General features: G+C 35.6%; 1 protein-coding gene across 1 annotated transcript in view; it reads right to left on the reverse strand.

The window, feature by feature from the left end:
- Positions 1-217: 217 nt before the first annotated feature.
- LOC124787709 overlaps positions 218-14,735 on the reverse strand; it is a 169,691-nt gene continuing 155,173 nt past the window's right edge. Inside the window, exon 10 of the mRNA XM_047254543.1 lies at positions 218-2,500. Coding sequence (XP_047110499.1) covers positions 2,450-2,500 — 51 coding nt within the window. The 3' untranslated portion in view covers positions 218-2,449. The remainder of the gene's footprint in view (positions 2,501-14,735) is intronic.

Consider the following 14,735-nt stretch of genomic DNA (forward strand, 5'->3'; position numbering starts at 1 on the left):
ATTAAGTATTCATAAAAAAATAAAAAATAGAAAAAATAAAAAAACACAAAAAATAAAAAAGTTGTTATATTAACTTAAGTATGTTGTTAAATTAACTTAATTATGTCATGTATTGGAAAATTTGACTCGTTCCACTTCATTACTAAATATCGTATTCCTGATCCATGGAACTAGTATTAATCTAATCTAATCTAATCTAATCTAATAAAGAGTAGATAAACATTTATATGTGCTCAGAATAGAAGTATTATACACAACTACAATAACATATGAATCATCAAATACATATATTATTAAATAAAAGCAAATTTCTAAAACAACTGTGTAAATTTGACAAATTTCCAAATGATATCTTATCTTTAAATTATCATGAGGCTGCCATAAAAGCCTCAGATGGAGGGGGTGGGGAGGGGGGAGGGAGAGGCAGGAAAATGGAGGTTTTTAGTTAATATGCTTATCATTTTGGTGAATTTTCCCTTGTATCATGCACCTTGTAAGATTTTCTACAGTGCAGATTCAAACCATGATAAATTATTATTATATTTAATTCCAAATTATGATGGTGTATATTCAAACATATTGCTAACTTGTTTTTAGCATACTGGTATCTTATTTTACTGCTGTTTCACTTCTATTACAATTTGTTTTTAAGATTTTTCCAGTTCTTAATCACTAGTTTTAACCAAAGAAATGTCCATATAGCATTTTCATTTCTGCACATACACCTGTGGACTAGTGGGACATAACCGCAAACAGAAAAACTAAAGGTCTGACTGGGATGTACTTGTTCTGTTTTCATTAACCAGAAACCTGAAGACAATCCTCCAGAGGATATACCATTTATGATGAGAATTTTTGCCTTTAATAAAATTATGTTGAGTATTTGCCATCAGGATGTTGCATTTCAAAACTTGTATTGACCAACAATGTCTTCATGCAATAGCAAATTTTGCAATTTAGATTTGACACCCTTGATCATAGATTAATCAGTAATAACATCTTAACTAAAGTGTAAACTACACCTGCATATATGTTTATAGGGTAAGTCATTATACTCAAGAACATTTCATTTGTAGGATGTGATGTTTGCAGATGTGACATGAGCTGGTGAAAGATACTTACGTACGTTGCCAGCAACATACTGTTAACACAACTATATAATTTTCTATTCTTAAAGGTTAGTGTTAGTATTAGACACTACTGGTTACAGAAGGATAAACTAGATATAATAATACATGCAAAATACTGATTACAATTTCACATTTCCAGATTTCAAGACACACACACACACACACACACACACACACACACACACACAGAGAGAGAGAGAGAGAGAGAGAGAGAGAGAGAGAGAGAGAGAGACAGACAGAATCTTCATAAAAGAAGATCTAAATAATTCAAGATCGTGATTGAAGAAATCTGTACAAAGCCCATTAGAAAGAAAACTCCATACTTATAGTAAACAGATATATTTTTTTTTCTTCTCAACTTCCAGGTGAAGTACACATTAGCACTAAATAATAGCACCATAAGCAAATAACGTACATTTGTAACTATTTTAAATGTGTAAAAATGAAAGGAAGTGCCTTGTCTTCATATTCCATGTACAGAACCACCAATGATGCCAGTTAATACTTAGAATTTAAATTCAGTTGCTTGTCTTGACTAAGATACTTCTTGAATAGTTTCAAATTCATAAATATTTTCAGTCATGCTGCAATTCACAGAATATCATGTATAATACTAATAACAGCCAAATGAATTTATTAGCTGCCACATATTTTATACAAAAATTACACAATGAAACATAATATTTTCTACCAGAAAATTTCAAAGGAAAGGTATATGTAAGTCCCTTTCCATTAGTTATTGACTGGTTTTTGTCTTAGAAATATCATACAATAAGTTTCTATGAAACTGGTAAGCTGATCATCTTCCCAGTGGGTATATTTTAAGGTTTTCATTTCATTCCATTCTTACAGATGATAATATTTCAGGTTGGTTCAGCATTTGTGTAATTACTGGCATAAAATACAGACAGTTAATGTACAAACTTGTCTTGACTAATGTACTCCTTGAATTGTTTCAAATTCATAAATATTCTCAGTCATGCTGCAATTCACAGAATATGGTGCATAATACTAATAGCAGCCAAATGAATTTATTAGCATAAAATACAGGCAGTTAATGTACAAAGTTAGTGATTCTTTCTCTGTACAACTCTGTCACTCTCAAAGTGATCATAAAAACATGACAAATGGTCTTGACTAATTATGAAAACTAGTAGCCAGGTACAAAAATGCTTGCATGACGTAAGTGCATAAATAAATGATAATTCATAAAAACAGTTAATTATAATACCATAATAGAGCTTCGTATGTTCAACTATCATTCCCACTTTGACAATAGTACTCAGCATGCCAAGTTATGGAGGCACATGCAAGATAACCTATCCTGCCTGCTGCATTTCAATTTCTTCTCCTTCAGGATGTTCCCCTGTCTGTAAAAGTAAATTAAGCATTCAAATTTTCACAATAATTAGGATTTAGGGATGTACTTATAACTAATTTATTTGGAAAAAAAACTTTATAAATTGGGACATTAATTGTACAGAAGATGGCATTTAAACAATATTTTATGGATCAGTATAAAATGATTGAGGATTACTATGAAGGCTGCTTTCAAATCCAATATAGAATGCAAACAAACAAACACACACACACACACACACACACACACACACACACACACACACACACAGAGAGAGAGAGAGAGAGAGAGAGAGAGAGAGAGGCTAGACTTTGCAAGGAGATTTTTTTTTTTGGGGGGGGGGGGGGGGGGGACTTGGAGGGTGACACATAGCAAGACAGAAAAAAATCAATTTGCTACAATTCTACTCCTTACCAGACAGAATCCAAAGGTATTTTTAACACAATATTCACTAACTTGTAGAGCCCAGGAATTAACTAAACTTTTTCAGTGTATAGACACTCCCACTTATTTCTCACAACTCTTACACTCATACATTACTGTTAGCTTGTTTACATCTAGAAGTAGGCTCTATGTTCAATTTCATTCAGAAATTAATTAAATTTTTTCAGTGTATAGACACTCCCACTTATTTCTCACAACTCTTACACTCATACATTACTGTTAGCTTGAAACTTCCTGGCAGATTAAAACTGTGTGCCGGACTGAGACTCGAACTCGGGACCTTTGCCTTTCACGGGCAAGTGCTCTACCAACTGAGCTACCCAAGCACGACTCATTCCCCGTCCTCACAGCTTTAATTCCGCGAGTACCTCATCTCCTACCTTCCAAACTTCACAGAAGCTCTCCTGCAAACCTTGCAGAACTAGCACTCCTGGAAGAAAGGATATTGCGGAGACATGGCTTAGCCACAGCCTGGGGGATGTTTCTAGAATGAAATTTTCACTCTACAGTGGAGTGTGCACTGATATGAAACTTCCTGGCAGATTAAAACTGTGTGCCGGACCGAAACTCGAACTCAGGACCTTTGCCTATTGCGGGCAAGTGCTCTACCAACTGAGCTACCCTGAGCTCTCCTGTGAAGTTTGGAAGGTAGGAGATAAGGTACTGGCGGAATTAAAGCTGCGAGGACTGGGCATGAGTCATGATTGGGTAGCTCAGTTGGTAGAGCACTTGCCTGCGAAAGGCAAAGGTCCTGAGTTTGAGTCTCGGTCTGGCACACAGTTTTAATCTGCCAGGAAGTTTCATATCAGCCTACAGTCCGCTGTAGAGTGAAAATTTCATTCTGCTGTTAGCTTGTTTACCTCTAGAAGTGGGCTCTATGTTCAATTTCATTGATTTCCAACTGAAGCATTTCACATTAGCTGGTATTCCATTTGCCCCATTATGTGCCAGTGTTGATAGTAGGAGATCATTGTTCTTGTTTCTCTGGCTTCTTATGTTTTCATGGGAGATATTATAAGGGGCAGTCAAATGAAAACAAGACAGATAGAAAAAAACTAAGTAAATAGTTTATTACTTCAAAAGTAATCACTATATCTGTTAATATACCTATCTCAATCCTCAGTTAAGTAACTTAAGCTGTAGTTCAAACTGTTACCTACACACCCAACTATAATTATATGATCATCTTTACCTAGGTCAAAGGGCCTAGACCACAGGTGGCATCTCAGAGCCCAGACTCTGGATTAACAATAGTCTGTGAGACAAGATAGTCAATACCCTCATGGAAAAATATTTGGGGTTGCCTACAGAACCATGACTGAAGCCAGGTACGCACTTCTTTGTCCAAAGTAAATTGATAGTCATGAATGTCTTTATCCAGGGCTTCAAACATATAGAAATCACATAGGGAGGGGTCAGGATGGTACAGAGGATGTGTGAGGGACTCCCAGCAAAGCTTCTGCAGTGTAACCAAAACAATATTGGCAACATGTGGGCGGGCATTTTCCTCCAACAGAATGATGCCTTTAAAACTACGTTGCAGACATTTCACTGGGAAACCCTTACACACCCTCCATACAGTCCTGATCCCTTCCTAGGTGATTTCCATATTTTCAGAGCATGGAAGAAAGATATTTGTGGCTATCAATTTGCTTTGGACAAAGAGGTGCTCACCATGGATACAACCATGGTTCCATAGGCAAACAAAAAGATTTTCCCATGAAGGCATTGATTATCTTGTCTCACTGTGGGATAAAAGCATTAACAGTTATGGCAGTTACTTTTGGAATAATAAAAAGTTTACTTGCTTTTCTTCCCATCTGTCCTGTTTTCATTTCAGTACTCCTTATACATGAGCGATCTTTTAAATTATGAGATTTGTGCAAAATGAAATATTGTGCTTTGTTAGTGGCTATTTCAATTGTATCTACATTTATTTTGCAGCTCTGTATTTCAGAAAAATTTAACTTAAAAATACCTATTGAAGTCACTGGAAATTATTGAGATAGATTGGGTATTACTTTGGTGAGACTGGACGCTGCTTACAATTAGACATGCAAGTTCCCTCTTAACAGAAGCATTCAGTTGCAGGCAATGGCATTCTGCAAGGAAGTGACAGGTAATGTATCAGTCACAACCATTCGTGAACACCCATCACTTTAGATTAGATTAGATTAGACTAGTACTTGTTCCATAGATACCTTTTTTTTTTTTTTCTTCTTCTTCTTTAGGTTGGGGAATTACCCACTTACTACATTCAAAAATTCATCTAATGAGTAGAAGGAGTTGCCATTAAGAAATTCTTTTAATTTCCTTTTAAATGCTATATGGCTATCTGTCAGACTTTTGATGCTATTAGGTAAGTGACCAAAGACTTTTGTGGCAGCATAATTTACCCCCTTCTGAGCCAAAGTTAGATTTAACCTAGAGTAGTGAAGATCATCCTTTCTCCTAGTGTTGTAGCCATGTACACTGCTATTACTTTTGAATTCATTTGGATTGTTAATAACAAAATTCATAAGTGAATATATATATTGTGAGGCTACAGTGAAGATTTCTAGCTCTTTAAATAATTATCTGCAGGATGATCTTGGATGAGCTCCAGCAATTATTCTGATTACATGCTTTTGTGCAATGAACACTCTTTTAATCAATGATGAGTTACCCCAGAATATGATGCCATATGAAAGCAGAGAATGAAAATAGGCATGGTAAGCTAATTTACTCAGATGTATATTACCAAAATTTGCAATGACCCTAATAGCATAAGTAGCTGAACTCAAACGTTTCAGCAGATCCTCAGTGTGTTTTTTCCAGTTCAACCCCTCATCAATGCATACACCTAGAAATTTTGAATATTCTACCTTAGCTACCGATTTCTGATCGAAGTCTATATTTATTAATGGGGTCATTCCATTTACTGTGTGGAACTGTATATACTGTGTTTTATCAAAGTTTGAGAGCCCATTTGCAAAGAACCACTTAATGATTTTCTGAAAAACATCGTTTACAATTTCACCAGTTCATTCTTGTCTGTTGGGTGTGATAGCTATACTTGTATCATCGGCAAAAAGTACCAGCTTTGCATCTTCGTGAATATAGAATGGCAAGTCATTAATATATATTAAGAACAGCAGAAGACCCAAGAATGAACCTTGCGGCACCCCATTCTTGATTGTTCTCCAGTTTGAGAAATCACCAGTTTTTTGCATATTATGTGAACTGTTTATTTTAATTTTCTGCACTCTTCCCGTTAGGTATGATTTAAACCATTTGAGCACTGTCCGATTCATACCACAGTACTTGAGCTTATCTAGAAGTATTCCATGATTTACACAATCAAAAGCCTTGATAGACCACAAAAAATCCCAATGGGTGACTTCCGGTTACTCAGAGCATTTAATATTTCATTAGTGAAAGTATATATAACATTTTCCATTGAAAAACCCTTCTGGAAAACAAACTGACATTTTGTTAAAACTTTATTTTTACAAAGGTGTGAAGCTACTCTACAATACATTACTTTTTCAAGAATTTTGGATAAGGCAGTCAGAAGAGAGATTGGGCGGTAGTTGTTGACATCAGACGTGACCCCTTCTTTTATGCAGTGGTATAACAATGGCATACTTCAGTCTATCTGGGAAAATACCCTGCTTCAGAGAGCTATTACATATGTGGCTCAGAATCCCACTTATTTCTTGGGAACAAGCTTTGATTATCCTGCTGGAAATGCCATCAACCCCATGTCAGCTTTTATTCTTGAGAGAGTTTATTATCTTCCTAATTTCAGATGGAGAGGTGGGTGGAATTTCAGTTGTATCAAATGGTGTGGGTAAGGCCTCTTCCATTAACTGCCTTGCTTCTTCTAATGAACATTTAGATCCTATTTTCTCTACAACATTTAAAAAATGATTATTCAAAATGTTTTCGACTTCCAACTTGCAGTATATCAAGTTTCCATTCGCTTTGATGGTGAGGCCGTCATCCTGTACTCTTGGTTGTCCTGTCTCCCTTGTAACGATATTCCAAATTGTTTTGATTTTGTTATCAGAGGTATTAATCTCAGACATGATGCACATGTTTCTGGACTTTTTAATAACCTTTCTTAATGTAGCACAGTAGTTTTTATAATATTTGGCTGTTTCTGGGTCATTACTCTTTCTTGTTGTTAAATACAGTACCCTTTTGTGGTTACAAGATATTTTTATTCCTTTAGTAAGCCAAGGTTTTTGGCATAGTTTCTTATAATTAGATTTAACTACTTTCTTGGGGAAACAGTTTTCAAATTCTCTTACAAGTGTATCATGAAATAAGTTATATTTTAAATTAGCATTGGGTTCCTTGTACACCTCACACCAGTCTAACTGCTGAAGATTTTCTCTGAAATTTCTAATTGTTGAGTCATTAACTGAACGCACAACTTTGGAGGATAGTTTTGAATTACTGAATGGAGCTATGACATATACTGTAACTAGCTGAGCATCATGATCAGAAAGCCCATTCTCAACAGGACAAGAATTTATGTTTTTAAACCTATCTTGGTCTATAAAAGTGTTATCTATCAATGTGCTGCCGTCCTTCACTACCCGAGTAGGAAAATTAATGACAGATGTCAAATTGAAAGAACCGAGCAAGATTTCCAGGTCATTCTTTCTATTACAATCTTTCAGTGAATCAACATTGAAGTCCCCACAAATAATAATTTGCTTTCCCCTATCTGACAGATAGCACAATAAGTCATCCAAGTTATCCAGGAATAAATGAAAGTTTCCTGAAGGGGACCTATATACTGTTACAATTATAAAAGAGCCCTCCTTCAGTTTAAGTTGACAGTAATATGCTTCTATATGTTGCTCTAGACAAAACTTTTTTGTATCTAAGCTTTTTACACAGTGATAACTTTTGACATATGTGGCAACTCCTCCTCCCACCTTATTCTCTCTACTCATATGTGCAGCTAGTTTATAACCACTGATATTTACGTTTTCCATATCAGACAGAATGTAGCTTCTCAAGATCTGTAGACATGTTCCATAGGGAAGTTTATCCAAGGCTTGTCATACCACCCAAGCAAAAATATAATCTTCAAATCAGTGCAATAAGTTTTCTCAAGTATTTGTCTGCTGCCATCCTCAATTTAGCAATTTAGGCTTTGTTCAAACAGTTATTTGCATCCTAAACTATAATTATATGATCAATTATGCCAAGATCTTCCACAAGAGTATAGATCACAGGTGACCTCTCAGAGCTCAGACCCTGTCTTGAACACCATCTTTATCTGGTAATATTTAGCCATAAAGTTCACACTAGTTCTGACATTCTCCTCCCAAGACTATTATATAGCAATAATCCCATTTGGTCCCCATCACATTTTCCTTTCCAGGCTTTGCTTAAGTTTTATGCCTGGTACTGTCATAATGAATATGTCTGTTGCTTCATCAAAATGTTTTTATCCAGTGAAGATACTGAAGATGTTCAGGCTGAAGCTATCATCTTTATAGGATATTCTGGATATTTTCGTTAATTTAACTGGCTTGACCAGAGCCCAATTACCTGACATAGCTCTAATATATCATAATTGGGCTTGTTTTCCTAAGTAATTGCCAAATGAGCTTAATTTTCAAAACCAGAATACAGAGACATGACCTCACCTACGACAGGATTGGTAGTATGTTACTACCTCTACTCATAGTACCTATAAACTATTCATCATAAGAATAAACCTGATGTAATTATTAGACTATGTATTCTTCCGCATTTGCTGGAACCTCATTGAATTTCTGTTTCACGTGGGACTGCAGCCAAGCTGTCTCGAGTACTGTCAAGTACAATAATAAGGGCACATATTGCACTGTGCATTACACGCACATCGCCTTAGTGATGATACGAGGCAACAGCTTTACCAGTGCATTTAACTCGGACACCACTGGCCGGTCAGCTGGTACAGCTAGCTTGCAGTGAAGTGGCCAGCTGCAGTTCACACATAAAAGAGATGAGGAGAGGTGCAATACAGCTTCGAATGTCATTAAATTTTTAAGCAGAATGAAATATTACACTGCAAATCTCACACTATATACTCCCTAGATAACTAGATGAAAACCACAACACATTATCGTTTTTAGTTAACGTACTATTGTAATTAAAAACAAGAATCATGAAAATTCCTGACTTAACCACAGGGTAATTTTTCTGCATAAGCTGTGTTTAACGTAAGAGAGAATTGAAGGCTTTCACCCTACAATTAAATACTGAAGCCACTGAAGATATTACTTACGGTTAGTCATTTGGTAATCTCTTTGCTCCTTTCTTAACTGAATCGGAGAAATACATTACAGTTCTGGAATGTCACCTGCTATGGTGAGGATGTTATTAGTGAAAGAACATGTTGTTAGTGGTTTCAACGCTTCAAGAATGGTGATTTTAACATCGTACACTGTCATAGTCGTGGAAGAGGGAATGTTTTTGAAGATGCAGAGTTGGAGACATTGCTGAGTGAAGACTCGCATCAAACTCAAGAAGAATTGGCATGATTAGTGGGAGTGACACAGAAAGCCATTTCAAAATGACTCAAGGCTATGGGCATGATTCAGAAAGAAGGAACTTGGGTCCTGTGTGAGCTGAAACCAAAATATGTTGAACAGCATTTGTGTGTTTGTGAACAGTTGCTTCAGAGGCAAAAACGGAAGGAATTTCTGCATTGCATTGTGACCAGGGACGAAAAATGCCTTCATTACAATAATCCTAAATGCAAAAAATCCTGGGGATATCCTGGTCATGCTTCCACATTGATGGCCAAACCAAATATTCACAGCTCGCAGATCATGCTCTGCATGTGATGGGACCAGCTTGGTGTTGTGTACTATGAGGTGTTAAAACCAAGTGAAACAATCACAGGTACTCGTTGTCAAACACAATTAATGTGTCTGAGCAGAGCATTTAAAGACAAATGGCTGCAATAAAGTGAGAGGCACGATAAAGTGGTTTTGCAGCATGACAACGCTTGACTCCAGATTGCAAAAGAGGTCAAAACGTACTTGGAAAAGTTAAAATGGAAAGTCATACCCCACCCTCCATATTCTCCAGACATTGCTCCCTCTATTACCTGCTTAGATCAATGGTGCATGGCCTGGCTGAGCAACACTTCCAATCTCATGAAGAAGTCACAAATTGGATCGATTCGTGGATCGCTTCAGAAGATGAACAATTTTTTTGACGCGGGATTTGTATATTGCCCAAAAGAAGGGAGAAAGTAGTGGCCAGTGATGGAAAATACTTTGAATGATACTTGTGTAACCAATTTGTTTCATTAAAGCCTCAAATGTTGGGGAGAAAGTGGTGGAAGCAAAGTTGTACACCTTGTATCTATATCATTTTATATAGGTATGTTAATGGCAAATTTTCTATTTTTCTCAGAAACTTGATTTCTTTCCTAGTAAAACCTTGTCAAAACACCAAAAGTTTATTAATATGTGGAAATCTTAATTTTTTTGGAGAAACTGCCCACAAATAATAATTTGTAAAAGTTGCTAGCTTTCTTATCCAAGCAGGTAGTGTTGACTCTACGGAAAAAATCACAGACTTTGGCTAATTAGACCACAGTGAACCCATTGATTGTGTGAGCTCCACCAGCTATATGTGATACAGTGATCAAAATCTAAATAATTTCATGTATGACCTAAACAACGTGTTAAGTGTTATAGGAAATTATACAAGAAAGTAATCACTGCAGCAATAAAGTTAAATAATGATTCATATACCAGTAGAAATAATGGCAACAAAAAAATGAAATCAGTTTGGAAAGTGATCAATAGTAACTTAGGAAGAAGCAAAGTAAGAAACAACATTGTTATTAAAACTGAGGACAAAACTATAAATGATCCATTACAAATTGCCAATATATTCAACTGTCATTTTACAAGTGTAGTTCAAAACCTCATACAAACCCAAAGTAGTACAGACATCAGTCATAACATCACATTGAATTCTGAAACTATGTTTTTGTATCCTGTAACAGTACATGAGGTAGAGAATGCCATCAGCAAACTAAAAAATAAATTATCCTGTGGCACCGATGGCATTCCAGACAAAATCATTAAACACAGCAGATATATTTCTCCTCTTCTTGTAGATATAATTAATGCATCTTTCAGTACTGGCACTTTCCCTAGAAAGCTGAAACAATCAATTATAAAACCATTATACAAAAATGGGGATCATTATGATGTAAAAAACTACAGGCCTTTATCAATGTTATCTTGTTTTTCAAAAATTATAGAAAGAGTAATGTATGGAAGACTCTCTACTTTCCTAAAAAAAAGTGGAATATTGGTCGATGAACAAAATGGCTTTCGAAAGAATAGATCAACTGAAACAGCTATATACAACTTTCTAAAACTCGTCCTAAATTCCATTGATAATAATGAAGTAAATTGTGGGGTCTTTTTAGATTTATCAAAGGCTTTTGACGTTATTGATCATAAACTACTGCTCGAAAAACTTAGTTGCTATGGACTCCGTGGTACTGCTCATGCATGGTTTAAGTCATATTTATCTGGCAGATCCCAGAAAGTAGAAATAGTTCATGATGGAAAGTCATACTTTTCTGGTTATAAGGAAGTTAGTTATGGGGTGCCCCAAGGATCGGTGTTGGGACCCCTGTTGTTCTTGATCTTTATAAATGACTTGCCAAACTATTTAACACAAGCTGATTGTGTACTTTTTGCTGATGATACAAGTCTCTTTATTAAAGCTCAGAATGAGACTGATCTTAACAGCAAAATTGAAACAACAGCAGTTGAAGCAAGTAAGTGGTTCAGGGACAACAGTTTATTTGTGAATGAGGGGAAAACATTATGGATGAATTACAGACATGTTTCAAATAATATGAAGCCCAATATAACTGTGAAGCTAGGCCAACAGAATATACTACAAACGCCAAATACAAAATTCTTAGGAATTTGGTTAGATGAGCATCTAAAATGGGACAAGCATATAGACGTGCTCAATAAAAAGTTAAGTAAATGTTGCTATGTATTTAGAATGCTCAAAAATTGCTGCAGTGATCAAACAGTATTGTGTACATATTATGCATTTATGCATAGTCTTTTGCGATATGGTGTCATATTTTGGGGCAATTCAAGTCAGGCAAAACGCTCCTTTATTATTCAAAAACGAGCAATAAGAATCATAAAAGGAGCTGCACCTAGAGATCCATGTAGGGAAATTTTCAAGGAATATAAAATCATGACTCTTCCATCCATTTACATCTATGAAAGTATATGCTTTCTGAAGTCTCACCCCCAGTTTTCTTCTTTAAACAGTGAGTTCCATGACTATACAACAAGACAGAGTAATGAATTTCACAGAGAAGTGCATAAGAAAGCCCAATACAACAAGAGTGCAATATACCACCCAAAAATTCTCTATAGTGCTCTTCCCTTAAAAATAAAAAGGATTCAGCAGCTGAGCAGTTTTAAAAGTGAACTCAAAAGAATGTTAATCAGTAATAGTTTTTACAGTGTTAGTGAATATATGAATTCTTCAGAAAGATAGCGTGCCTTCACCTATCTTATAAGTTACTCATATACAAACTAGTGTTGTGGGGTAGACTCTTTTATGTACACACAAAAATTAATTAATCTGTCAATATAGAGTGTTATAATCATTGTTTCTTGTTGCTGTCCATTATACACAGAATATATGTAACTTATTTGTGTCCTATATTGTTACAAATTTATATCATGTAAGCTATAATTGTTTTGCCCATATATTTAATTCAGATTATTCACTGATAGTTTTTACATAATATGTTGTTATTCATATTTTTTCTGTATGTAACATATGACAAATCCCATATCATTGTACATGATAAAACGGGTGCTCAATAAACTAACCTAAACTAAAGAAAGTGAACTGGAAAAGACAATTAATTCATTAACAACAAACAAAAATGTTAATAACTTTATACAGGTATTTTGACACTACAACATTTATCACCTCCCAGCTTTGCCATGGTGCTCTCCTATAGAGCAAGCAAATCTGTGACTGTGTTGCTGTTCTTTGTATACATTTAGTATTCTCTGTTAATCTTATCTGATACAGGTCACACATGCTTGAACAGTATTTTAGTATAGGCTCTGGTGGAAAGTTACTGAAAGATGTGGAAGTACCTTCAGGCATTCCCAGGGAAGTGTGTTGGAACATTTACTGTTCATGTTTTATATTAAAGAGCTGGCAGACAGTACTAATAAAATACCTAAGAATCTTGGAGAGTTTATAGAGTTATGTATTCTTTGTCTGGAGAAAGCTACACAAATACAAGGGTAAGTCAATTATTATTCGCAATTTAGTTATATTTTTGTTTATTTTGGTAGTATTATCATTTTACATTGATGGCACTGCTTTGTTTATTTGTTGTTATATCTTTGCAATTTTCAAGCTGCTAGGTTAGTTTCATTATCACTGCCATACTGTTAATCATGGCTACTCCACTTCCTATTGGCACTAAAGAAGAGGAGTATCAGGGGCCGAAATTCATCAAAGACTTTTGGTTCAGAAGGGGAACAGTGTTTTCCTACAACGAAGTGTCTATGAATGGATTTAAAAATTTCAAAATGGTTGCACAAGTGTTATGCATGATGAAGGAGCCAGATGACCATTTACTGCCACAAATGAAGAAGCCATTGAGCATTCACATGAAATGATTCTCGCAGACAGACGAATAACTATTGACAAAGTGGCACATTGCCTGCAAATTAGTCATGGTTCTGCCTAGAAAATCATCCACAGCAGACTTGGGTTTCATAAAGTTTGTGCAAGATGGGTCCCAAAACAACTCACACAGTTGCATAAGCAAACACACTTGGACATCTGCAAAAAAACGTTTTGACTGCTACAGTAACAAAGGGGACAACTTCTTAGGTAGGATCATTACTGTTGATGAAACATGGACCCATCATTACAAGCCAGAGAGTAAATGGCAGAGTATGGAATGAAAACATCCAAATTTGCCATGCAAGAAAAACTTCAAGGCCCAACCATCCACAGCAAAACTGATGCTTACAGTTTTTTGGGATGCACAAGGTCCAGTACTGTAACATTATGGGGAAAGGTCACAACAGTGTACATTACAGTGAGATGCTTACTGCCAGGCTAAAGCCTGCAACACAAAGCAAATGCTGAGGATTGCTGTCAAAAGGTGTTATGTTATTGCATGACAATGCCTGTCCACATACTGCTGCCCACACTGCTGAAACCCTCCAGAAACTCATATCTGAAGTACTGGATCATCCTCCATGTAGTCAAAATCTTGGCCCTTCTGAATATCACTAGTTTGGTCCACTCAAACAGGCATTAAGGGGCTGTCAATTTGCCGCAGGCAAAGCAGTGAAAGAAGTGGTGCATTCCTGGCTTGCAGCTCAACCGAGAACCTTTTTTTTATGAGGGCATCAGGAAGCTTGTACAACAATGAACCAAGTGCATTACAGTGCAAGAAGATTAAGTTGAAAAACAATGTATTTGTAAGTTTCCTATTTTATTACAATAAAATTTTATGACTACTTTGTGGATAATATTTGACTTACCCTTGTATTAAGTCATATCTTAATAAGATTTCAAACTGATGCAAAGCTTTTAACTTGCTTTATAGTAAAACATATAAAACTGTGCGCCATCTATTTAGGTGTAATAGTGTTCTAAAATTATGAATATATTATTTTGTATATTAATAATAAGCAAATAGTTTCTTTGAGGATTATCTGCTGTTTACACATCTATCATTATGCACAACAATATCTGAGTAA

Source organism: Schistocerca piceifrons, chromosome 3 (genome assembly GCF_021461385.2).
Source record: "Schistocerca piceifrons isolate TAMUIC-IGC-003096 chromosome 3, iqSchPice1.1, whole genome shotgun sequence".
NCBI lineage: Eukaryota > Metazoa > Arthropoda > Insecta > Orthoptera > Acrididae > Schistocerca > Schistocerca piceifrons.